Below are 24,956 nucleotides of genomic sequence, written 5' to 3' on the forward strand. Positions count from 1 at the left end.
ATAAATAACCACATTTTCACTTTTAGGTGAACTAACCTTTAAAAGGTGAAACTGTTAAAGGCCATTAAAACAAATCTGACAGTACGTGACTCAAACACAACCGGGATCCGTCACAGTTCTTGAGAATGTGATTGTTAAAGATAGGCATCAATATATCACTCAGCTCAAGCTCTTTTCCTCTCCTCCGCATTTCATCTGTTGTTAAAATGAACTAAAACAATACAGCCGGAATGTACAGTACACACACCCCATACAGTCATTGAAATCTGTGTCTTTTACGGTAGCGCTTTCATACACACAGGCGTCTTTTGGGAAGCTGCTACACACACCTACATATAAACATCAGTAACCTTACAAGCACGCGAAGTACAATTACAATTCCCATTATAAACACGAAACACACACACACCCTTCCCAAAAGCCACTTCTGTGCATTTGATTTGAACAGGGAGACGGTAGTGTGTGTGCGTGTCTGTTTAGATCACTATATCCTCTCTGGAAATATGACTGGAACTGCATTTTGTGTGTCTGAAACCAATGTCAACACACAAGCAATATAAATGTCTGACGCAACCTCATTTATAATTGGTAAATAATTTTTATGATAAAGATCATTTTACATAACATCTCCCTTTTCCCTGTAATGGATGGTAAACGGTACGCATGCCATCTGGCACGTCCTCCTCATACACCCAGAATGCAGGCATGCAGAACGCAGAGGATGTTTCACTCACTCACTCAAATACTTGTGTAAGGCTGGCCACACACTTGAAGATAAGCCAGATTTTGGGCCTGATTTGCACCCCCAAGCGACCGTCCCAAACAACTTTTTGTCTAAAAAATCCTCATTTGTGTTACGATTATTTCACTGCTCAATTATGATTATTTTACCGCTCCCGATAGCATTAGAGCCCCACGATCCCAAATTGTAAATATCAAAAAATTGTTTTATCTTTATGACTCTTGACTGGGCCTGCCTTTGACGTGATACCCGTGATAGCCAATGAGAGCAAGGAAGCTTCACCAACCGGATGTTGCATGCTTCTATAGCTGAAACTTGGAAGATCCCTCATATTCTTTTTTCCTCTGTTTTGTTTAACAAAACTCACACCAGGAGAACCAGCTGATGACATAGATCGTCCTCCATTTGTTTTTCTTCCCAAGTCATGTTTGATCTCGTGAGTCTCTGTGAGAGCTCTGTGGAAATTTTACTACAATCGACAAGGGTGGGGTTTTGCGGTCTAGATAGGTCTTCTAGTGCAGGGGTTTTCAAACTTTATGATACCAAGGACCCCCAAATAAAATAAAATAACTTCCTAAAATAAAAAAATCCTAAAACATTTTGTTTCCAAACATAAATCGGCTATACTTAATGTTGGATGTATAAACCTGAAGAAGAACATTTTCTGTACAATTACTTGTATAGGCAGCTTTCACATAAATGTATGTAAACAGCTTACATACTGCATTAAGAATATTGCCTTACAACCCCAGTGAGCAAAATGAAGGGGACTATAGTGAGAAGAACTCACTAAAGATTTCCAGAATTGTTGTATGTATACGGCAAACAAGGAGAGAAACGGTTAGAAATTAAACAGATTGTATACTTTATTCATTTTTGCTTTTGTCTTTTAAATCTCACAAATTTTCTGAGGACCCCCTTAGAACCTTCTGGAGGACCCTTGGGGTCCCTGGACCCCATTTTAAAAACCCCTGTTCTAGTGTGTGCATTCGAAGGATTATGATGTTAAAAACTGGTTGAAACTCCCTTTATGCCCACAGCTTTAAAATTGGTTAAGATTTGAAAATCATCTAGTTTGTCCCAGGCCTAAGCTGCCTACCTAGACAGCATTTTTAGTTGTAAAGGGACAATATATTGACCTGGACATTAATTGGCCAATATTTGGTACTATCAGCATCAGCCAATTAGTCATCCCCTGACATTCTCAAATATTTTGAGAATTCTGATGAGCGTAATTCATTATTTATATAACACTATAGCATGTATTATTTTGAATTAGCTTTTATTTTTTATATTTTCAGTCTTATTTTAATGTTAGTGTAATTTTTTGTCATTTTGTTTTGTGCTTTTGTCATTTTTCTATTTTCTATTTATGTTTAGCATTAACTGATATTTATTTTTAGTAATTTATTCATTTTACTTGGACATTTTATTTCAGTTATTTGTCAAGGAAACATTTTTAATTTTTAAGCTTTCAGGATTTTCGTTTAATATTTATATTTTATTTTCAGCTTTGTTTATCAATCAATTAAATTTGTAATAGTTTTGAGTTAACAATAACAACACTGATTTTGAGTAATCTGCAATCGATCATCCTGCTTTGTAAATATTATAATCTACAACTACAGTAGTTTTTTGGCCATTAAATGAGTTTGACACATATGATTATCAAAAATGTATGTTGGCAGCTCATTAGGTTATAAAACACAACATCTATTATGACACAAACTATACACATACTTTGATAAGTACAAAAAAATAAGTGCACGGAGAACGAGACGGCACGTAACAGTCTGACTGCAGAGCCACAGTGCTGTTTAATGGAAAATAAGGCATGTTTTAAAAGTACTAAACTACTTTAAACCTGACATGGAGTCTTGAAATGTGGCAACTAGCTTTTAAAGGGAATGGGAGTTAATCTAGCAAAAGTAGATTCGGACACGCCCTAAGTGCACCTGCGCCGTGAGCTTCAGACCATGTGCTCAGATCGTTAAAATAGGGCCCCGTGAGTGTATGTACCTCTTGATGAGTTTGATGGCTTTAAATGCTTCGTCCATGTCTCCTATAGTGAGGTAGAAGCTGAAGTTCAACATGGCGTCTCGGGTCTGCTTCTCGCAGCTCTCCAACCCCACAAAGTCTCGGAGGGCTCGCCGTACCACCATCTGAGAGGACAATGGCATCTGGGGCGTGGCGGCGGGAGTCGAGACCACCTGCCCCTGATCTCCACCCTCACCCAGCTGAGAGGACAGAGAGAAACGTTCATTAACGAGAAACCTTTATCAAAACGCAAACAAATTCAGAAAGATAAATGAAGTGAAAAAGAGGTGATATGTATCAAATGGAGGATTCTTTTGTCAAATGACTGCTGGGTGATTGTGATGGTACTCACGTCAGGGAGAACGACTCCCCCCCTCCGAAATAAGAGCTTAACAGCAGCAGGACAGTCAGAATGAAAATCAAAATAAGAAGAATAAAAGGATGCATGCAAGAAAAACGTATGTAAAGGGGTGAGAAATAGAGAGGCATACAAGATTCACAGAGAAGTGGGAAGAGGGGAATGAAGGGTTCCTGTGTGTTTGTACCTTACAAATATAATAGTAATAGGGTGTATCTAGAGCCAGTAGAGAGAGCAGCGTAGCAGGTTTAGGCTGCGAGTCCTGCAGGAGGAGACCATGTTCCTGTGTCACAAAGAACGTCACCACCATCACGTCTTCCTGCCAGGGGAAACAAAACAATTTTTTTTTTAATATTTTAACTCATCTATTTAGCCTTCATAATGCATTCAGTTTTCAAATTCCTAGAAAAAATTTGAAATGCCTAAAAATGCAGTTTTTAGTACGATACAAAAACTTTGCAAATAAGCCAGGACTATTAAAATGATTTTTTATAGATTTTTTTTAAATTGTTAAAATTATTAATATGAAAAAAAAAAACTAAAAAAACTAAAATAAGGCAATAAATGTAGAGCCGAGCCTGGTTAACAGGTTAAAATAATGCATTTCATATTCATTATCATGTTGCATTTTACCTTGTCTGTTTGTGATTGGCTGCTGCTGAGGAGGTCAGAGTTCACAGGAACTGTTTCACACACAAACAGACGTGGCTCATTCTCGTCCCAGAATTGCGAAACAGGGCAGCGGGCGGCCAACTCCCCCTCACATTGAGTCCTTAAATTTAAATAACATTTTTCACAATGATATTTTGCTTATCCTTATGAAGGATATGTCGTGTCACAGTACCTTTGACTGTCGTCGGACAGTGCGAGGCTGCTCTCTGGCCTTCCTGTGAAAAAGTCGAAGTAAGACAGCGTGTCCAGCTCGATGTCATAGAAATACACTTTGTTATCTGGCCGCCCGTTCACCTACAATGCACAAACACATTTTTTTCTTAGACGAGAGACATTGGCAAAACCTGCACTATCTATCTATCTATCTATCTATCTATCTATCTATCTATCTATCTATCTATCTATCTATCTATCTATCTATCTATCTATCTATCTATCTATCTATCTATCTATCTATCTATCTATCTATCTATCTATCTATCTATCTATCTATCTATCTATCTATCTATCTATCTATCTATCTATCTGACTGTCTCTGTCTGTATTGTGTTTCAAGCTCCGATAGGCTGCCAGTTTTTGGTTCTGTCAGTAATTTGCTTGTCTCAATTAAGACATTTAGGTGTAGGTGTAAATTAAACATTTATATTAACATTAAACAAATATAAAAAATATACCATCTTCATGTTGTTTCTATATTAATTTGCAGATTCAAATTGGAATGTTAGGTGTGATTAATCACAATTAATTACAGAAAAATGTTCGATTATTTAGTAACATTGGTAACACTTTACAATAAGGTTTCTCATATAACCATTTTTTTCATGACCATTTCCACCGGCTGCATTTCTGCAGTTTAGCTTCAAAAAATGATCTTGGTCGACCAAGAAAAAGGGTTTGCATTGTGATCATCATACTCAAAAATCCTAAAATTTTCCATTGTAGTGTCCATTAAAGAATTATACCTGTGTAACGAGGACGCTCAGCTGACTGCCGCTGGCGTTGCATTTGACTGATCTCAGAGCGCCCAGGTCAGGAATGAGCTCACAGAGGTTCTTCGTGACACCCAAGGCTTTGGCCTCCCTGTGCACAAAAACACACACACATTATACACATGTCATATATACATTTACAGGTTCGTGTAGAACTGAGTGTGTGCGTTTACCTGCGTGTGAGGTTAAAGACTCTGACGTGAGAGGTATCTGTTCCCACAGCCAGGTAAGATCCACACACACTCAGCAGTGTCGGGTTTCCTTCGGCTTCAGAAAACACCAGCAACTGTTTCACGGTGCCCTGCACACATACAAATATACACTTAAGGAAAACAAACTTAGAATTGTGAACATTCACTGTGTACAAAGTGTATTTTCATATGTTAAAGAATGAGGACGTGGGTGTAGAGTTTGTGTGCATAAGTGTGTTTATGAACATCACTTCTGTTTTATAGGTCAGTGTGTGTGCCAACCTGTGGTGTGCGGATCTGGACGCGGTTGGGTTCTATGGTATAAATGTTTTCATCGTGTAACGCAAGAGCAGCAGACTCACACTGGAAAGAACCTGATGAAAAAAACCAAAACAGAATTCATCAGAAAATGACTCCAGTACTTCCATATAAGGTCCAGAGTGTGTGTGTTGCTCCACATCCGTCATGCTGTATCAGTACCTGTGCTGTGAAGTGTTTGTCCTGATGGCTCATACACTGTGATACATTTCCCATTCCACACTGCAACCATATCCTGTATAAACAAAAATGATGCATTTTTATTAATTAACATATTTAATATGAACTTATGTTCTTGTTCTGTGAAAATTGTGGACACAAATTTCACTAGTCCTGGGAATAAAAAGACTACATTCATCATATCTTGTGAACAATGATGCTGACTTGTATGTTAATTGTTAAATCATTAGAATATGTTTGCTGAATGAGGTGACAATTAGAATTAGGAAATCTAGGAAAGGACTTTGCAGTAAAAGCTTCAGTGTGAATGTGTTACCTTGGTGACTTGCAGGGCTCTGATGTGTGTGTCTGTGTGGAAGGTGATGTGTGTGTTGGTGTTGAAGTTGGCCAGGCTGAGCTGTGTTGGTGTGAGCTGCACTGCTGCCATCTGCTGGCTGTAATGAGAACACATCACATGCTCTGATAGAATCACCACACGGCTGCTGCTGATGCTGCAGACGGCCAACAGATGAGAACTCGAGCCCCACTGCAGACAGAGAGACATGAGGAGAGAGACTTCAGTAATGCCAGTATTTCATGTTATATTATTAGAAATATCCCTGAATATACCTCAGAAGGGTTCTGTACCTGTAGCAGTGAGATGTTTCCTTCCACCTCTGCTGGTGTCTGGAGTTTCCATTGTGTTTTTGTATCTCCTTTCGGATCCCTCACCGTCAACATATGCCACAGAGCAACACGACCCATGCTGGTACCTGCCGCAAGAACTTCTGCAAATAAAGATCAGATTAGTTCTGAATAAAATAACATAGCCTTATACATTTCATCATCTCATAAAAAATGAAATATATAAGGCTGCAAGTCAAAGCATGTCAACGTCAAACAAGTAGTGAGTATAAAATCATGTTCACATTTACTTACCTTACTTATTTTTATCTAAAGGTACATTGAGTGCAAACTATACATTTTATCAGTACATAAATGCCCTTTTTATCTAACAAAATGTTGTATATCTAACACAAGCTACTGCATTAAATCTATTTGCAAATGGTGTAAGAACATTAAACTTAATTCAGCTACCTTTTAAAAATGTTAGATCGGTAAGATGTTTTTAAAAGACGTCTCTTCTGCTCACCAAGGCTGCATTTGTTTTGCAAATTCAGCAATATTGTGAATTTTTTTACACTTTAAATAACTCTTTTCTATGTGAATATATTTTAAAATGTAATTTATTCCAGTGTTAAAAGCTGAATTTTCAGCATCATTACACCAGTCTTCAGTGTCACATGATCCTTCAGAAGTCATTCTATTATGATGATTTGCCGCTCAAGAAACATTTATTATTATTATCAATGTTGATTTTGTAACATTATAAATGTCTTTACTGTCACTTTTGATTAATTTAATGCATCCTAGCTGAATAAAAGAAAAAATAAATCTTACTGACACCAAACTTTTAAACGGTAGTGTATAATGTTACAAAAGCTTTCCATTTCAGATAAATTATATATAGATATAGATAGATAGATAGATAGATAGATAGATAGATAGATAGATAGATAGATAGATAGATAGATAGATAGATAGATAGATAGATAGATAGATAGATAGATAGATAGATAGATAGATAGATAGAGTTGAAGTCTTACGTTTAGAAGTGCAAAAGGACACACAGTTAAGCAGCTCTCCTTTCTCAAAGCCCAGAGACTCATCCAACGATAGAGCGTAATGATCGTCCAACTCCACATCCCACAACCTACAAAAAAAACACACACACACCACTCTCAGAACACCTTAGGGGATCTGTTGAGAAACTATAAAATACTTTTATATATATACACTGTAAAACCAAACCCACAAGACTCAAATTTGATGTTAACCTGATGTGTTGTTCTCCTGATGCTGTGATGAGCAAACCGTTTTCTGTCCACACAATGTCTGTGTGCTGCCCACCTCTGCTACTGAGCTTCACCTGCACACACACCAGGGATATTATAGTTAACTAAAGCCTTTTAATTCAGCTAGTCATCAAGGCTATATATATAGACACATACAATTACTAAAACTAAAATGAAAAATGGAGGACATAAAAATAAAAACAAATTCTAAATATTAGTAAAAACTATAACAGTATTTCAATTACATTTAAATAACACTGACACACATGCATCAGTCTGGTTTTTGTGGCAGTATACTGATAGCTGGCTGTTAAATAGTATCTGAGGTGTTATCTGATTGGCTGTTACCTTACTGATCTCCTGAGCCAATCCTTCTGCCCCAAGACTGAACTGAGAAAGCAGCAGTGATTCGGTTACCACGGCGAGAACGGCTCTCCTCTTGGAGTACCACATCTTCTGTACCGCACTCTCAACGGACAGCAACGCCACACTCCGCACCTGCTCATCCACACTGTACACGCTCCCTAAAACACACACACACACGGTTAGACCAAACCCAGAGCAACAGTACATCATCAGTAAACGTCTCTCACCATCAGCTGCACTGATGTAAAAGGCCAGTCCTTCCTGTGGTCCCAGTGCAAACGCTGCTCCTTTATTGCTCTTCTTCCAGTTAAACATGTCCAGAGCGTTTTCATCCCCGCTAACAGCAGCACGGGCCAGCATCGCCACATCCCTAAAGTTGTAGATTTAAGATTTAAACACACACAGTAGGATTCTTACACCAGATACTTTCTTACCAACGCATCTAAAAAATAAGAAGTGGATACACAGTGCAGCAACCCTTATGAAAAAGCAATAGCATACTTTTAATAAGAGTACTTCTTAGAGAAATAATATACTTTAAAAGAAGTGCTTAATGTTTCCAGACACTCAATTGCATGTTACTTGCAATTGAAAGAAAAAGTATTATAGTTTACATTTATATAAAATGCAGTTAGCTGAAATTTAGTGTGCTTTTTGACCCACTTAAATATCTTTATGTGCAAATACATAACTTCTATTGTTTATGTAAAGTGTATTGTCAAATATCAGGCTTGAGACAAGCATTTAATGTTACTAACTGAAATATATTTGAATTTCTTTCCTATTCAAACTTGTCTGTCATGTATTTAAATATATTTTAATGACACATTTGTATGATCAAGATGCAATTTAGTACATAGAAAATATAACTTTAAATGTAGTATCAAAAACAGTTAAATTATAATCAAGTAATCTGCATGTGCTTCGGTATGCAAGTCAATGTATAAATCAATAATTACAAGTGTGTTAAGTCATGAAAGTGTAGTCTGGGTACACAGAGGGACAGAAAGAACAAGACATTTGTGTTCTGAAGATGAACGAAAGTCTTATGGGTTTGGAACGACATGATGGTGACTTGCCATTTTTGGGTGAACTATCCCTTTAAGTTACCTTTTTTGTTTCATTAATATTATATTATCTGGAAGTACAGTAAAAAAAAAAACACTTTAAGGTACTTAAAAAGTGCACATACAAGGGAAACTCAGGTCAAAGAGCCAATAAGTTCACACTTATTCAAATGCAATTTATTTGAAATACAACGCAAAGCTTCCTCTCTAGACCAGCTAGAACATTTACTGACACCAATCTGTTCAGAAACCCTCATGGTATGAGACTCACTCAGCAGGTGGTGTAGGTCTGAAGATGCAGCACGTCAGTGGTTTACTGTAGTCATGTTTAATCAGAGGAGATCCCTGCAGTTTCCCTCTAGCATCCACTCTCCACACCGCCATTACCCCTGCCTGAAACATACACACACAACTCAGTGCATGTAAACTTTAAACATAAGCACTTATTGTATTGTATATTGAAATAAGTATGCAATGAAGGTGAATGTGTGTGACCTGATCTCCCGTGACCAGTCTGCTGCCGTTACTGCTCCACTCCAGCACTGTGATGCAGGCAGTGTGTGTGTTGTTGGGCAGGGGTGTGTGTTCTCCGGAGGGGTGTGAGAGAAGAATGGTCTCGCCTGTCTCCCACCCCACCGCCAGCAGGGGTTTAGTCGGGTGCCACTGCAACAACGAAGGGCTGAATCCCCGTTCCACATGACACAGCTCAACATGCTCACCCTAATAACACACACAGAGATATATTACAGAGCACATTAAAACTCAACATCATCACTAATACTTAAAAAAAAAAAAAAAAATCTCTTTTATAAAATAAAACAAACTCTGGTTAACTATTAAATAGTAGGTTAACTATTTCAGTTAAGACAATTAAACAATACATTCAATACTGATCAAAAGTTTGGAATAATTACAATTTGTAATGTTTTTTGAAAGAAGGCTCTCATGCTGACAATGGCTGCATTTATTTAATCAAAAATACAGTACAGTAATAAAAATATACTCTATATATTCTATATATATATATTCAATGTGAATATTTTGTAAAAATGTTTTTAATTTATTCATGTGAACAAAGCTTAATTTTCAGCATCATTACTCCAGTCTTCAGTGTCACATGATCCTTCAGAAATCATTCTAATATGATGATTTGATACCCAAGAAACATGTATGATTATTATCAATGTTGAAAAAAGTTGTGCCGCTTAATATTTTAGTGGAACCTGTGATACAATTGTTTCAGGATTCGTTTTTATTTCAAATATAAATCTTTTGTAACATTATGTCTTTACTCTCACTTTTTTTATCATCGATTTCAATATTGATAATAATAAGAAAGTGTCTTGAGAATCAGATTCATTTCTGAAGGCTCATGAGACACTGAAGACTGGAGTAATGATGCTGAAAATTCAGCTTTGATCACAGGAATAGGATTACGCCCTTTTGACTTTTTTTTTAAAGATAGTTTATAAAGATAATGCATACAAGCAGTGAGTGTACACTACAGACATCATCTCACACCTGTTGCAGGTAAAGATCCACACAGCCTCCGCTGGAGGGGTTCACAGACCCCACGGCAAGCACACACACACTGGGATGCCATGAGATGAGGACCGCTGCTCCACTGCTGTCAGGGGCCTCCACACGATGATCAAAATACACAGCCATGACTTACAGATCTACAAAAATAACATTATATGACTGTATTAAATATCATGAAGCACATCTTGCAGCATCTTTATAATATTTATTGAGAAGCTAAATATGACAGCTACTGTATCTCTCTAGATGGTTTAGTGATAGTAAAGTAATGTGGTAGTCCACTGAAGGAATCAGGTGATACCATGGTATTTTGATACATACAGTGTGTTTACCATATCCACACACACTGTCGTATTTAAATGGTAATACAGTGTACTTAACATAATGCTTTATTTAAGTAAATATCCAAAAACATGGCATTAGCATGTTACTATGAGCAAATTCATGGTATTTCTACATTGGTGTGACTCCTCAAAGTTAACGGTTTGCTGCTCTGATAAAGTTGAAGATAAGATGCATTTCTAAAGCTAGGGAAACTATTGTGGCAATATCTCGTACTATTTTAATGTCTTTGGCGAAATGTAACGGTGAACGTTGTTTAACGTTACATTTTAATGTTAACGTTAGTCAATCTACCGTTAGCTGTTAGCTAATCCAAACCGAGGCCTGCCGCTTTAAAAACACTGCAAATAACGACTGTGTAGATTATTTACCTGAGACCTCTTCCACTCAGCACTGTCGTTATGACCGTGTGTTTTTCGCGCAGCATATGTATAATTTTGATTATTAAAAATAAAATGAGCCCTTCGAGTTTTACGACGCGCCTTTAGCCGTGAAGCGTCTTTTTAGGTTGCCCAGACAACGCCAAAGGGGACGAACCATCTATGGGACGAACCACGAAGAGGTGGGGCTAAACGCTGGATTTGCGTCTCAACCAATGAGGTGAAGCGAGTAGAATGGCTAATACGGTGTGTTTTGTTATGGTTTCAGCGCATGTGATTCGGAGTCAGAACAAATCTAACCGGAAGGCATTAGGGTAACTAACCACATCTTGATACGTGTTTGCCGTCGATAACCAACACACCAAGGATATTAGACATCACCAAAGAGAATTTGGGCCACTATATTTTCATCAGTGTGAAATAGTGGAGTAACTTCTGTAACCTGTTCAAGTTCAAGAGTTTTATTTGTCACATACACAGTTATACAGAATACAACCGGCAGTGAAATGTAAACAGGTCCGCTCCATGGACAGCAAATAACAATTAACAAAAAAAGCACAATAAATTATAAAATAGGAATAGGATAAAGGTGCTATATATACATATGTAGAATTATGAATAAATCAAGTAAAAGAAATAAGAGATGTGGAATAAAATAAGTGAGATAAAGTAAGCTGGAGACTATAAAAATAAATACGTGGATAACAGAAGTGCAGGAGTGTAATGTGCAAACAGCATTATAATGAGTAGTTACATGGAACACAAGAATAAAGTGCAGTGCAATATTAGTATGTGAGTTTGTTAATACTGAGTGAGGTGAAGTCACATGTAGTTAAGTGACAGCGTTCAGGAGTCTGATGGCCTGTGGGAAGAAACTCCTCCTGAGTCTCTCAGTTTTGGCCATCAGGCTACGGAAGCGCTTACCAGAAGGCAGCCGGGTGAAGTGAGGGTTGGCCGGGTGATTAATGTCCTTGATGATTTTTTTTAGCTCTACCTCTGCATCGTTTGATGTAGATGTCCTGCGGAGACGGGAGAGCTGACCCTGAGATGCGCTCGGACAAGCGCACCACTCTTTGCAGGGCTTTGCAGTCAAGACTGGGGCTGTTACCATACCACGCTGTGAGTCAGTAAACTTTCTACGCTGTCTATTTTCGGATTTGGTGACCCTGCTGTATGTCTGTCGCTTTTCAAATCAGAGCAAAATGCTTTCTAGGAAATTAAATAGAGGTTAGACATCACCAGAGTGAACTTGGGTAACAAAAAAGCCATTCTATGTGAAATAAAAGGGGTTCACAGATTACGGTAATCCATGACGCTGTCTATTTCGGATTTGGTGATTTTGCTGTATGTCTGCTACTTACTGTTTACATTAGACTAAAATGCTCTCAGAGAAATATGATTTCTAATACATAAAATTGAGGTTAGGCATCCCAGAGTAAATCTGATCAGCATTGCAGACTGCCTGTCCACAATAAACAATTAAAACTTCCAGTTGCACCCGGATGGACTGAATTATTTAAATGTATCAGAAAAGTAAAACACAAACATAAAATGATCATTAACCAATCATTAACCATCATGACGACAGAGCAAGCAATAGCACTCCGTCCGAAAGCTTGTCTTATTTCTTGAAGTAAATTCACCAATTTGCATTGAAAGTGTAAAATTCGTTTTAAATGCTATATATTTGGCAATAAAGCACTCTATATGCTTTCATATCCTTGTTGCATTCATATTACGGGGTCCAGAAGTATGAGATCACCATTTTCTATACTTTTTCTAGGTATTTTTCTTTTAATCATCAGCACATGAGCTACATGAACAAAACCTGATGATTGTATGCCATCATGATTTGAGAATATTTCAAATAGCAATTTGGGCTTCAGTGGAAGAAAGAACATTTGACCCTCTAATCAAAAATATATGATCTGAGCTCTGTTTTATCATTTTTAAACCCTTATGTAAACTTTTTTCTCATAAGGACAGCACAAAATGTAAAACAATTATTTTCAGGGCAGAAGTATTAATGTCCCCAAATAGTTCTTTATTTTACAGTCACTAAAACATTAAGAACAAAAACAAAGAACATGAAATCCAAAGAGCAATGCCAAATAAATTAGGGAAGCATTAGTTTGAGTTCATAAAATCTCCCAGATCTTCGCAACTCCAGACGAGAGTGTGATATGGCCAGCATCTCTAGTTTTGCTCTGCAAAGGTGGGAAAGATGCACGAGTGATAGCATATCTGAGGCATCAGAAGTAGAAAGATACACTCGTCATGATTCCACATCTGGGATCTGCAGCTGAGATTTGAGGTTTTTGTCCAACAGTATTAAACTCTGTACCGCCAAACTCCTGCAGTCTGCGTCACAGTCATTCTCTGCCACATCTGTACACAATAACACATAAATACTCACACATATAAACCCCCCGGGTTTCACAGACAAGGCTAAAGCCAGACTAAAATGCATGTTTGAGCTGTTTTAACTGAAAGCAACTTTCACTGATATATTTTAAAATATTTTAATGCCATTGTTTTGTCTCAAGATGCACACCAGTAATGTTTTTTTTTCTAAGGCATGTTTATAAAAGCTACTTAAATGTCCTAACTGAACTAAGGTCTAATCCTGGCTTAATCTAAGCCCTGTCAAACCGGGTGACAGAGTCATAAAACACTCTACCTGCTAGCCAGGCTCTAGTCTCCATCAGGTCGTCACCGAGCTCCGTGAGTAAGTTTTCAGCGGGCATGCTCAGAAACACAGCACAAACTGCAAACATAACGCCCCTCCTCACCATCCTACAGTTAAAGCAAGAGAGAGCATGAGATGACACGTATATGTATATGATAGAATGCGTACTGGAACACAAACTTACTGGTCAGTGTGGAAGCGCACGACCCAAACAAAATCCAGCAGACCTCTGCCCATTTGAGATGCAACCTGACAAAAGACCCCAATGATTATATGTCTAAATGTATGAGGGTATATCGCTTCTAATAGGGCTGCATGATTTGAGGAAGCAGCATTTACTCTGAACTGCGACACTGAAAACAATACAGTGCCAAGTGTAACTCTTATATCCGCAGCACATATATTTAAGTTGCAGCTTTGTAATTTGATAATCACTCTAAAATAAAAACAAAAAATGATACAGCCCTGACATTAAGACTGTTGTTCCTTTATTTAAATGTCATTCTATAATACTGCTCATTCTATTTCTTCAGTATATGTACTGAGCATAGCATGCAAAAACTTCTTTAAGCATGGAAAACCCAATGATTTACATCATATCCCAAAAGGCGCAGTAAGCATAGGATACTATGTTTAAAGACTGTATTCAACAATGCAATGTGCTTTATCTTCCATTTATATTAATAATAATTCATTAATTAATAATTTGTTACATTTATATAGCGCTTTTCTAAGCACTCAAAGCGGTTTACATAGAAGGGGGAATCTCCTCAACCACCACCAATGTGCAGCATCCGCCTGGATGATGCGACGGCAGCCATATTGCGCCAGAACGCTCACCACACACCAGCTGATTGGTGGAGAGGAGACCCAGTGATGAAGCCAATCAGGATATGGGGATTATTAGGAGGCCATGATGGACATAGGCCAATGGGCAAATTTGACCAGGATGCCGGGGTTACACCCCTACTCTTGATCGAAAGACATCCTGGGATTTTTAATGACCACAGAGAGTCGGGACCTCGGTTTAACGTCTCATCCGGAAGACGGTGCTCTTTGACAGTATAGTGTCCCCATCACTATACTGGGGCGTTAGGACCCACACAGACCACAGGGTGAGCGCCCCCTGCTGGCCTCACTAACACCTCTACCATCAGCTACCTGGTTTTCCCAGTTGGTCTCCCATCCAGGTACTGACCAGGCTCAGCCCTGCTTAGCTTCAGTGGGAAACCAGTCTTGGGCTACAGGGTGTTATGGCTGCTGGATACTAAATAATTGTATTTATTTGATAACTGGATAAATGATAACTGGATGCATGAGTGTAACACTTTTACAGGTGCATTGATGGCCAGGTGCATGAGCAGCCCAAGTGTGTGCAGCAGCCTTCCTAGCACCAGATGATCACTCCCCAGAAGGTCAAAGGTCACCTGTGGCCTATAAGAGACATGAAATCAATGCAATAATGTAAGCAAGCGCTTATTTATTTAGCACTATTCTAGATGATTTTGCTACATAGCGCTTCACAATACTGAACCACTAAGAGACCTGTCATAGTTCCTGAGCAGTGGGAAGAAGAAAAATCCAGCAACTGGAGCATAGCGGTTGGGAGCAGCTTTGACGGGTTGAGTGCCACCCTGAGCAGAACAAACAAACACATTATTAGACATCAAATCTCTGTTTATGTGTAATAAACACCTTTCTGAGGCTGTCTCACCTTGATAATTCGTCTGGTTTTGCTCTGGATCCGTTTTTCCACAATCTGCCGCCAGTTTGTGATGTCATCACACTGCTCTAGAGCTGTTACTGCAGTGATTGGCTGAGCTCCAGCGTGTTTGTTCCCGATTGGCTCAGACAGTTCTTGGGCAGAGAGAGCCAGGACCTGGAAGAGTAGAGGAGTTAGTTTAGTGGTTGAGAATCAGGGATGAGAACACAAAGGTTGCAGGTTCAATCTGGAAGAGTTGACAATCTTTTTCCATCACCACTGCTCTCACAATTTGGAGATTACTGTCAATGGTCACTTGGTTGGTCGATTATTAATTTATGAAATACTCTGGCAGTTTTGTCATTAGATGCTGGTGGACGACCAACAGAGTTTTTCTAGAGAACGATGTCAATATCTGGATATCATATCAAGATATGATAAAACAATGCATAAAATAAATGGCAATATATTTTATATAATATTTACTATATTATATTTATAATATAAAATTTAATTAAATTATTTCTAATCCATTGACAAAGCTTTTTTTTAAATATAATTTACAGATACATGGCCATAAATTATTGCTAGATTATAATAATTTTCTGTTGTCAATTATTTAAAAATGCTTTTAAAGGAATTTAGAAATTTTAAAGGAATTTAGAAAATTTGGAAATATTTTTACAACTTATTTGCTCAAATTTCATAAACAATTCTGTTGAAAAGTTTGGGGATTTTTTAAAATAAATTTCTGAAATATTCTAACAATTTAAAATACATATTTTCTATTGTAATATACTGTAAGATGTAGTTTATTCCTGTGATCAAAGCTGAATTTCCAGCATCATTACTCTAGTCTTCAGTCTCACATGATCCTTCAGAAATCATATATATATATATATATATATATATATATATATATATATATATATATATATATATATATATATATATATATATATATATATATATATATATTTTCTGCTCAAGAAACATTTATGATTATTATCATATGTTGAAAACAGTAATTACGCAGTATTTAAGCCCTTAATGGTTAACCTAATCTAACATTTAACTATCATTGCAAACATATGAATTATGAATATGAATATGGCATTTAAGGATGAAAGTATGTCAGTTGTCTGTGTGCATTCATTTGGACATTAGTCTGACCTCCAGAATGTCCAGTCTCTGTCTCAAGCTGTAGTTGAGAGAGTAGAACTCTGTCGTCCAATAATCTACAACCTACAGAGAGAAAACGGTCACTTCCATATGAATCTATGAAGAGCTGAGCAGCTTGTGATCATCTGTCTGATGTCTGACCGGTTTTATGTCTGTAACAGTGAGGGCCACCATGGCGTTCTGCCGGAGTGTGTGGAAGAGCGGTGTGTTGTACCTGTCCTCCAGGTGGAGCAGCACTTTACCGAACTGCACACTGACCTACACCACATAAACACAGACAAACCAATGAGATACACAAGAGTTTCAGTCATTAAAAGTGTGCTGTGATGACCTCTGACCTCCTGTGTGGCCTTCACGTTCTTCCTAAGAAGAGAGTCCAACACTTGCAGACTGAGTTCAACCCTGTCAGCATCATCAGAAGACATCAACGCTGCAAATAAAACACAAGGCTGATTCAAAAACATGAGAAAATATTCTCAGATAAAACATGAATTACAATTAGACTGTTCTTTGCTTGCAGGGTTATCATCATTCATTAGAGCCAAAACTATTTAACAATATAAACTATCTTATATAAACTACTATTTATTTTTTAAATGTCTGTGCTTTTGTATTGTATTATTGTGCATATTGTCTAGTTTAGAGTCAATTGTTTCATGTGATAATGCAAAAAAATGCTAAATTGTGCCGAAATAATGTTTGGCCAGGCTGTCACACAAAAGAAATTATAACATTCATAAACAAGAGAGAACCAACAAAATATTAATAAATGATTTTTTTTTTTATAAATGCATGCTTTTGTTTGGTGAGTTTTATGTTTTCTATGCATTTTTTTGCATAGTAAAATAAAACCTGTAGCTATAAGTTTGCCTTTTTTGCCAAATATGTTTTGTCAGATATTCCCTCACATTTACAATACATAAAATATCTACATATAAAATAGATGAACAATAGAGGTAATAATAGTATAAATAATACTAATAAACAAACCTTAAATAGTAATATTTAAAAAAACAATACATTTGATAAAAGCACATCACAAAATTACTTAAAATGTATTTTTAAAAAAAACCTGGAAACTAAATAATATCTAATTCAAAATATTACTAAAATCTAATTTAATATGTAAATAATTCTAAAATGATTTGATATATTTTAGATCACCTTCCAGACAGTCCCTGACATAACGCGGCGGAGCTGATTTCTTCTTCTCCTGATCAGCTGACATGTCATATGGAGTCAGATCATCATCACTTAAAACAGAACAGTGATGTTGTTAAAGGATAAATGTTATTAGTGAGATAGGTAGAGTTCTCTTGTGTTTTTAGGGTAGTGTAGATGTACCTGTCCAGCTCAGAATCACTCCCGTGACCCGGCGATGACGTCCCAGACTGACCTGCTGAACCCTGAACTCTGGGCTCTGGCTGAAGACTGGAACAAAGTGCAAGTATTACAGGTGTCACATATACCAAATGTTCCAGAAAATCGGTCCATCGGTTGTTTAGGCCAGGCGTTTATAATTAATGTTGTTTCTAATGAATGCCACTATAATTTATCCTTTCTTAATTAATTCTGTTCTGAATACTGTTAAATTTGTTCAACAAGATTTGTTGCGTAGTCATGGGAGTATAAGCTGCAGCACATTTTAGATCTGACTAAAATACCAGTTAACAAAATCCTCAAGTGAGGTGTGTGCTTTTACCTGCTGGAGACATCAGGCTGATGTTCCTCGTGGTCCTCAACAGACGGAGCCTCCATCAATGACTTCAGCTCTCGGACCTCCTCATCCGGCTCATACTGACAAAGAGCAACAGCTTCATTAGCATTAAAGCAGCGCATAAATATCTCAAGTTCACGGTTGTAATGATGGCACATCTAAAACTTTTTAGTTTCTTTCAGGTTCTATAAGGATCATCAATTCATCATCACAAGAGGTTTTCATTGGCTGTGTCAATAAAAACGCCCCCTGTACCCTTAAATACGGCACTATTTGAGAGAACAGCCATTTGTAGTGGTGTCCGAAACCATAGTGGACGTTATCAAGTGCACTCATTTAATCCCACATTGCACTGATATACGAGTGTACAACCGACTCAACGGCTGGAGAATACCCATATTGCACCGATAGAGTGCACTGGCGCCTGCAGCTGAATCATCCATCCATCCATTTATTTTACAAACCGCTGGTCCAATGTGGCTACAGCGTAATATCATACAGGTATAAATAGCCTTTTAATTTGCTGGTTTCAATGGCAGAGTGCAAGCTACATCGTTTTATTACTACTGTAGCTGTCAGTTTGCTACATTTCAAATGATTATTAAATGGCACAAACTATGCAAACGGCGGCTCACAATGTCCGAATTCACTCTCTCGTTTTCATTCACTCCTTTAAGTGCACTATTGGTGGAGTAATGTAGGGAACAGTGAATAAGGTTATAGTGGGTGATTTCAAACATAAGAACATTAAAAAAAAAACATGTTTAAAGGTCTGAATGTCTTACCTGGAATTTTAATTGTGATCCTGATGTGTCCAATTTGTGGCTAAGACACTCGCCCACGACCATTCCCATCCGACGAATACGCACAATATTGCTATCTAGACGACACTGTACACCTCCCAGCATGCACTGCAGCATCTCTGTTGAACAAAAAACCTTATAATACAGCAGCCCTTAAAAATCTACTAGGTCTACAAGTCTGCTTGGAAAGTGAAAAAATCTTTTTGAATATAATTTGTTCGCAACTTTATTTGAGATCGATACAAACACTTGCGCATTACCTTGGCGTAGTTCTTGTATTTCAGATTCGTTGAGTAAAGCCACACACAGCAGTAAAGCTTTACTGACGTACAGCTGCTGTTCCACAGACGTGTGTTTCACGGCACTGCTGTTACACCACACCTGACACACACTCCGGAGGACCTACACACACACATACACACACACACACACACACACACACACACTTCTCATTAAGCTACTTCATTTGCATTTCATACAAAAACGACTTATTTGCACAATTATAGAATAACAATTAACATTTACATTTATTTACATTTAATCATTTAGCAGACGCTTTTATCCAAAGCGACTTACAAAAAAGGGGAGAGCAATAGAAGCAACGAAACAAACAAGGCCAACAACCTGTAAGAGCTTTAAGAAATCTCAATTAATTAGCACAGTACACAACTTTTTTTTTTTTTTTTTTATATAGCCAGCTACAACAAATACTCACGTACGGAAAATACAGAACACTGGATTTTGATAGCTATGATAACAACCCATTAGGACTAAGGCTGATGCCCCAACTGTTGTCGTTAATGCGGATTCAGTGGCCCAATGGGTTGGTTTTGGATGGCATTCTAGCTAAACGCGCAGCAATAGCCATCTACAACAAAAACTCACGTACGCAAAATACAGAACACTGGATTTTGGTAGCTATGATAACTATGTAACATACCCGCCTGAAGGCACAAATCCATTAAAAAATTAAAACAGTAGATCATCACACCTGTTTAAGCAGCATCCGGCGCTCCGAATCCAGAGCCAAATAACCAAGAACAGATTTCAACAACCGAGTCTGAGATCAAGGGTTACGGAGAGAACGAGAGAGACAGGGAAAATAAGAAATGTCAATTCTGTGCAATGTCCAGGTCATGCAAATAAACAATGTCATATTTTTTAATATCATGCATATGTACAGTACCGTTCCAAAGTTTGTGGTCGGTAAGAATTCTTTTAAAGAAATTAATCATTTTATTCAGCAAGGGACGTATTTAATTAATCAAAAGAGACAAAAGATATTTATAATGTTACAAAATATTTCTACTTCAAATAAATGCTGTTCTATGCTGAAAATACAGCTTTGATCACAGGAATAAATTACATTTTTAAAGGTGCCCTATGCAACTTTCCATCCACTGGAGGGCGCCTATTCAAAACAAATGTGTAGTTTGATGACGCAAAGTGTGAGCGCAGCAATCTTGAGAGATGTGGTCTTCTCATCACAGCCGGTGGAAAATAGGACTCGGGTAGAAATCATGTTCATGCATGCGGTTATTAACGTTACTGTAGTGTAAAGCAGAGCAGGACCGAGTGTTATGGACCTGAGCACGGCCGCTGGAGCGATTGTTACACAAATACCCGCCTCGCGAATACCGGGACTTTTATTATGACGGGACGGGAGACAGTCGCCGGGCGCCTGCACAGATCCGCTCTTCCGGTTATGATTTTGAGGTAATGTAGCTCTGTTTATCATATTAGATACATTTAAGTGTGTTTAAAACGATGTTATGACTTTACTCCGTGTGTTCACTTGTTCACACTGCTAAGAGTAAAGCGCTCCTGCCAAATAAAAGCCGAAACTGAGGGTAACGCAGATATAATGCAACTGACAGGCGACTCCTCAAACGCAATGCTGAAACGTCCCTGTCCTTAGTTAAAATAGCAATTTTCTCACAATTTACAAATAGTTGGAAACTTCTGGGATATTGTAGGTACTCAACTGAACAAAATATATAACACCGGCCTAGTGGTTTTTGGATATTTTACTTCAAAAATACTACATAGTGCACCTTTAAATGTATTAAAATAATAAATAAATAATATTTCATAATACTACTTTATTTGACTCAAACAAATATAGCCTTGGTGAGAAGAGACAATAAAAAAATCTTAGCGACCCCAAACTTTTAAACAGTAGAGTAAGTTATGCTTTAGAATTGAGAAATTATGGTATCATTCTGAATTATGGTACTTTGATGTAAATATGAAGGTACTGAACAATTACCATATTCATATACCATAGTTTTTATAGATATTACTTTAGTAAAGGTTGTAAAAGGTAGCATACTTGTTTCTTATTAATATGTTCTGCATTTAGAGACATTTAATATCTAGTTTTGCCACTCACTGGGTGCTGATACTGCTGCAATAACAGTTTATGAGTGAGAACAAACTGAGCTTTCTTATTGGTCAGCACCAGGTTTCCCATCAGCCTGGACGCAGCAGTCGCCCTGAAACACACATTTGAGTTAGCGTCGACTAATTCATTACTGCTATCAGCGTCCTCTCTGGTATCAAACACACTCTCTTACCCACTGAGACAGCGTATGAGTCCTGTGATGACACACTCCGTGCACCTTTCTGGAACGTTCTCCAGTAGTGTCTGCGTCACGCGCTGCCACAGCGGGTCCACACGGGTCAGAGACGAGAGCCGAGGGGCCAGGATTTCAAACATCTGAGCTACAAAAACATGCACACAGAAACTGATGCAGTCTGACATATAATACAGTTGAAATAAGACAATAAATTAATCTTTCACTGCAAGCTGTGAAGCAAACCTACAAAAGTAAAAAAAAAACACTTACAGCTGTATCCTTGAATGCACACTTTTCCCAAAACTTGAGCCACAAACCCGAGAGAGCAGTCCTGTCCCGCTATACCAGAGAGATACACATGAGTGAGGCAAAATGAGATGTATGGATAACAAATCGCAATGACAGACGCATTAAAATATGCAGTGGTCGCAATGACGCATTTAAACTATGTGTCGCTTCTTTTATTTACAAGTATGAACGTGTGTGATACCTCTGAGAGCGTGGCATGTCTTCTCCAGTGTGTCCAGTATGCTGGTGGCCAGCAGTGGGTAGTACTGCTGTGGCAGGAAGGTGTCAGGTGTGTTTGTGTGCAGATGGTTGGAGGTGATGGTGGATAAAGCTGCCAGGTGGCCAATGATGGTCTCTCTAAGCTGGGGAGTGTCTGAATAGGATCCACCTCCTTCACACCTGGACCACAGCAACACCTGGAGACGAGCAGCAGAGAGGAACTTCTCCAACACAGACACACACCGCTCCAGACCTGCACTCTCACTGGGTGTGGAAGAGACAGAACACATCAGTATATCATACAAGTGCATCAAAGGCAAACTCATAAATAATAAAGTATGTATTTAGATAGATGGGTGGATGGATGGATGGATGGATGGATGTTGATGCCTTACACACACCCTGTGGAGCTGATGGTGTCCAGCAGAAGCAGGAGTGTTTGGTCCGGGGGACCCCTGAGGAAGATCTCATCCCAGAGCCTTTTGATCTCCTCATCATCACGGGACCTGTTGAACCAGTGCGAGCTCTGCGCGCTCACCAGCACCCGAAGCGCGCGTGTGTAGTGTTTGCGCGTGAACTCGCCGTCCTCCAGGTAGTGCGTGAGTGTGCGCAGCGCGTGCACGATCTCCCCGGAGTCTCGTGAGCTGGAGAGAGTCCTCAGACAGGAGCCCACCTCGGCCCCAGCGGACCCCATGACGTCACGTCAAAAACAGGTGTTTTGCTGAAGTTCCAGGTAAATCCAAAATCACTTTTACTGCATAATATGCTAAATGTCACTGTGTGCATTTGGCAGGTAGACTCATATCCGGATCGTACGAACCTATACACAAAATAATGATTTAAATTAATAAATAAGATTAAACTATTGATTTACATTAACATAAGCATCAGAGATGCAGAACTATAAACCTCATAGGAAGCCAAATTCAGTCGTTATGAATACCAACAATGTAGTACACAGTTTGTTGAAAGTTTAAAGTCATTCAGTTATAGCAAAATATGAAATAACTCGCAGCATCAGTCGTGTTGACAAACCAAACCCATGTGATTGCGCTCTAATGCGTGTCCGTGTAGATGCAGATAGCCAGAACAAAGGTTCCTATCCGCAACCACACGTTTATTCCGCCATAGTTCACTAGATGGTGCAACAGGACATGTTAACCTTCTTAGAACTACACCACGAAATGGACAATAAATCTTTTTGGAATAAATGTTGCATGTCAGTTATCTATTCTATTCTATTCTATTCTATTCTATTCTATTCTATTCTATTCTATTCTATTCTATTCTATTCGGCTACTTCGTTCACGGCTGTTGTTTTTTGTAAATGTGCTATATATATAAACAAAATAATCCCTTTTTAATTTCTACATAAAAATGCAATAATTTTTTTTAGTCCTGAATAAGATGTAGGGCAGTACTAAATCAGGACAGTACTAAATAAAAAAAACATGCAATTTTTTAGTGATCCCTTTGTTAAAAGAAAATTACATTTAGCAGATTCTGTAAGGTGTATGTAAACTTTCGACTGCAACTCTGTGTGTGTGTGTGTGTGCGTATTATGCATTACATAGCAACTAATTGTAACTACTATTATGTAAGATATTCAAAATATGTGCAAATGGATACATGGCAATAATAATAATAAAAAAATATTTATATATATATATATATATATATATATATATATATATATATATATATATATATATATATATATATATATATATAATATAGAGAGAGGGAGAGTTAATTTAGGCCCGTTATTTGTAACCACATTTATATTAAAAACAGCATTTGAACAGTCGCTTATACTTTCAATTCATAAATATCACATGGGTTCTGTTTTATTCAGTCCTATTGTATCATACATGAATGCTGATGCCCATCATATAATGCACATGTATGTATGGCGACTGTTCAAATGCTAATTTTAATATAAATGTGTCTGGTTACAAATAACGGGCCTAAATTAACTCTCTCTCTCTATATATATATACAGTCTTGTTCAAAATAATAGCAGTACAATGTGACTAACCAGAATAATCAAGGTTTTTAGTATATTTTTTTATTGCTACGTGGCAAGCAAGTTACCAGTAGGTTCAGTAGATTCTCAGAAAACAAACAAGACCCAGCATTCATGATATGCACGCTCTTAAGGCTGTGCAATTGGGCAATTAGTTGAAAGGGGTGTGTTCAAAAAAATAGCAGTGTGGCATTCAATCACTGAGGTCATCAATTTTGTGAAGAAACAGGTGTGAATCAGGTGGCCCCTATTTAAGGATGAAGCCAACACTTGTTGAACATGCATTTGAAAGCTGAGGAAAATGGGTCGTTCAAGACATTGTTCAGAAGAACAGCGTACTTTGATTAAAAAGTTGATTAGAGAGGGGAAAACCTATAAAGAGGTGCAAAAAATGATAGGCTGTTCAGCTAAAATGATCTCCAATGCCTTAAAATGGAGAGCAAAACCAGAGAGACATGGAAGAAAACGGAAGACAACCATCAAAATGGATAGAAGAATAACCAGAATGGCAAAGGCTCAGCCAATGATCACCTCCAGGATGATCAAAGACAGTCTGGAGTTACCTGTAAGTACTGTGACAGTTAGAAGACGTCTGTGTGAAGCTAATCTATTTTCAAGAATCCCCCGCAAAGTCCCTCTGTTAAAAAAAAGGCATGTGCAGAAGAGGTTACA

General features: G+C 37.9%; 2 protein-coding genes across 3 annotated transcripts in view; both read right to left on the reverse strand.

Annotated features, from left to right (window-relative positions):
• Nucleotides 1-11,245, reverse strand: part of ift140 (intraflagellar transport 140 homolog (Chlamydomonas)) — a 32,443-nt gene extending 21,198 nt beyond the window's left edge. The window contains exons 1-19 of one of the 2 annotated variants that reach the window (XM_067435165.1): nt 11,071-11,245; nt 10,337-10,494; nt 9,311-9,535; nt 9,087-9,208; nt 7,976-8,118; nt 7,731-7,906; nt 7,365-7,456; nt 7,134-7,240; nt 6,115-6,254; nt 5,804-6,013; nt 5,470-5,542; nt 5,272-5,363; nt 4,972-5,099; nt 4,772-4,889; nt 3,982-4,103; nt 3,771-3,909; nt 3,325-3,456; nt 3,132-3,167; nt 2,762-2,979 (exon numbers count right to left, since the gene is read on the reverse strand). In XM_067435165.1, the coding sequence (XP_067291266.1) occupies nt 2,762-2,979; nt 3,132-3,167; nt 3,325-3,456; nt 3,771-3,909; nt 3,982-4,103; nt 4,772-4,889; nt 4,972-5,099; nt 5,272-5,363; nt 5,470-5,542; nt 5,804-6,013; nt 6,115-6,254; nt 7,134-7,240; nt 7,365-7,456; nt 7,731-7,906; nt 7,976-8,118; nt 9,087-9,208; nt 9,311-9,535; nt 10,337-10,483 (2,420 nt within the window). In that variant the 5' untranslated portion in view covers nt 10,484-10,494; nt 11,071-11,245. The remainder of the gene's footprint in view (nt 1-2,761; nt 2,980-3,131; nt 3,168-3,324; nt 3,457-3,770; nt 3,910-3,981; nt 4,104-4,771; nt 4,890-4,971; nt 5,100-5,271; nt 5,364-5,469; nt 5,543-5,803; nt 6,014-6,114; nt 6,255-7,133; nt 7,241-7,364; nt 7,457-7,730; nt 7,907-7,975; nt 8,119-9,086; nt 9,209-9,310; nt 9,536-10,336; nt 10,495-11,070) is intronic. The other variant, XM_067435166.1, reaches the window with a different exon arrangement.
• Nucleotides 11,246-13,082: 1,837 nt separating this feature from the next.
• On the reverse strand, nt 13,083-23,306 carry telo2 (TEL2, telomere maintenance 2, homolog (S. cerevisiae)). Its single transcript, XM_067435119.1, has 20 exons — nt 22,660-23,306; nt 22,242-22,522; nt 22,022-22,090; nt 21,749-21,896; nt 21,565-21,667; nt 20,164-20,232; nt 19,433-19,574; nt 19,155-19,291; nt 18,355-18,449; nt 17,997-18,083; nt 17,817-17,905; nt 16,991-17,082; nt 16,794-16,910; nt 16,644-16,715; nt 15,483-15,647; nt 15,314-15,402; nt 15,103-15,202; nt 13,953-14,017; nt 13,760-13,875; nt 13,083-13,467 (listed from the first exon to the last, which is right to left on the reverse strand). Exons 1-20 carry the CDS (start codon nt 22,950-22,952, stop codon nt 13,355-13,357), a joined length of 2,442 nt encoding a protein of 813 aa, XP_067291220.1. The 5' UTR covers nt 22,953-23,306; the 3' UTR covers nt 13,083-13,354.
• Nucleotides 23,307-24,956: the final 1,650 nt, after the last annotated feature.

This window comes from Pseudorasbora parva, chromosome 24 (assembly GCF_024679245.1).
Source record: "Pseudorasbora parva isolate DD20220531a chromosome 24, ASM2467924v1, whole genome shotgun sequence".
Classification (NCBI taxonomy): Eukaryota; Metazoa; Chordata; class Actinopteri; order Cypriniformes; family Gobionidae; genus Pseudorasbora; species Pseudorasbora parva.

What these genes read in the sequence shown, in the direction of transcription:
- telo2 (XM_067435119.1), bottom strand. Translation starts at nt 22,952, where the DNA reads ATGGGGTCCGCTGGGGCCGAGGTGGGCTCCTGTCTGAGGACTCTCTCC. An exon ending in CTCATACGCTGTCTCAGTGG is followed by an intron (nt 21,668 to 21,748) that starts GTAAGAGAGTGT and finishes TGTGTGTTTCAG; the next exon opens with GGCGACTGCTGCGTCCAGGC. An exon ending in CTGCTCAGGAACTATGACAG is followed by an intron (nt 15,203 to 15,313) that starts GTCTCTTAGTGG and finishes TGTCTCTTATAG; the next exon opens with GCCACAGGTGACCTTTGACC.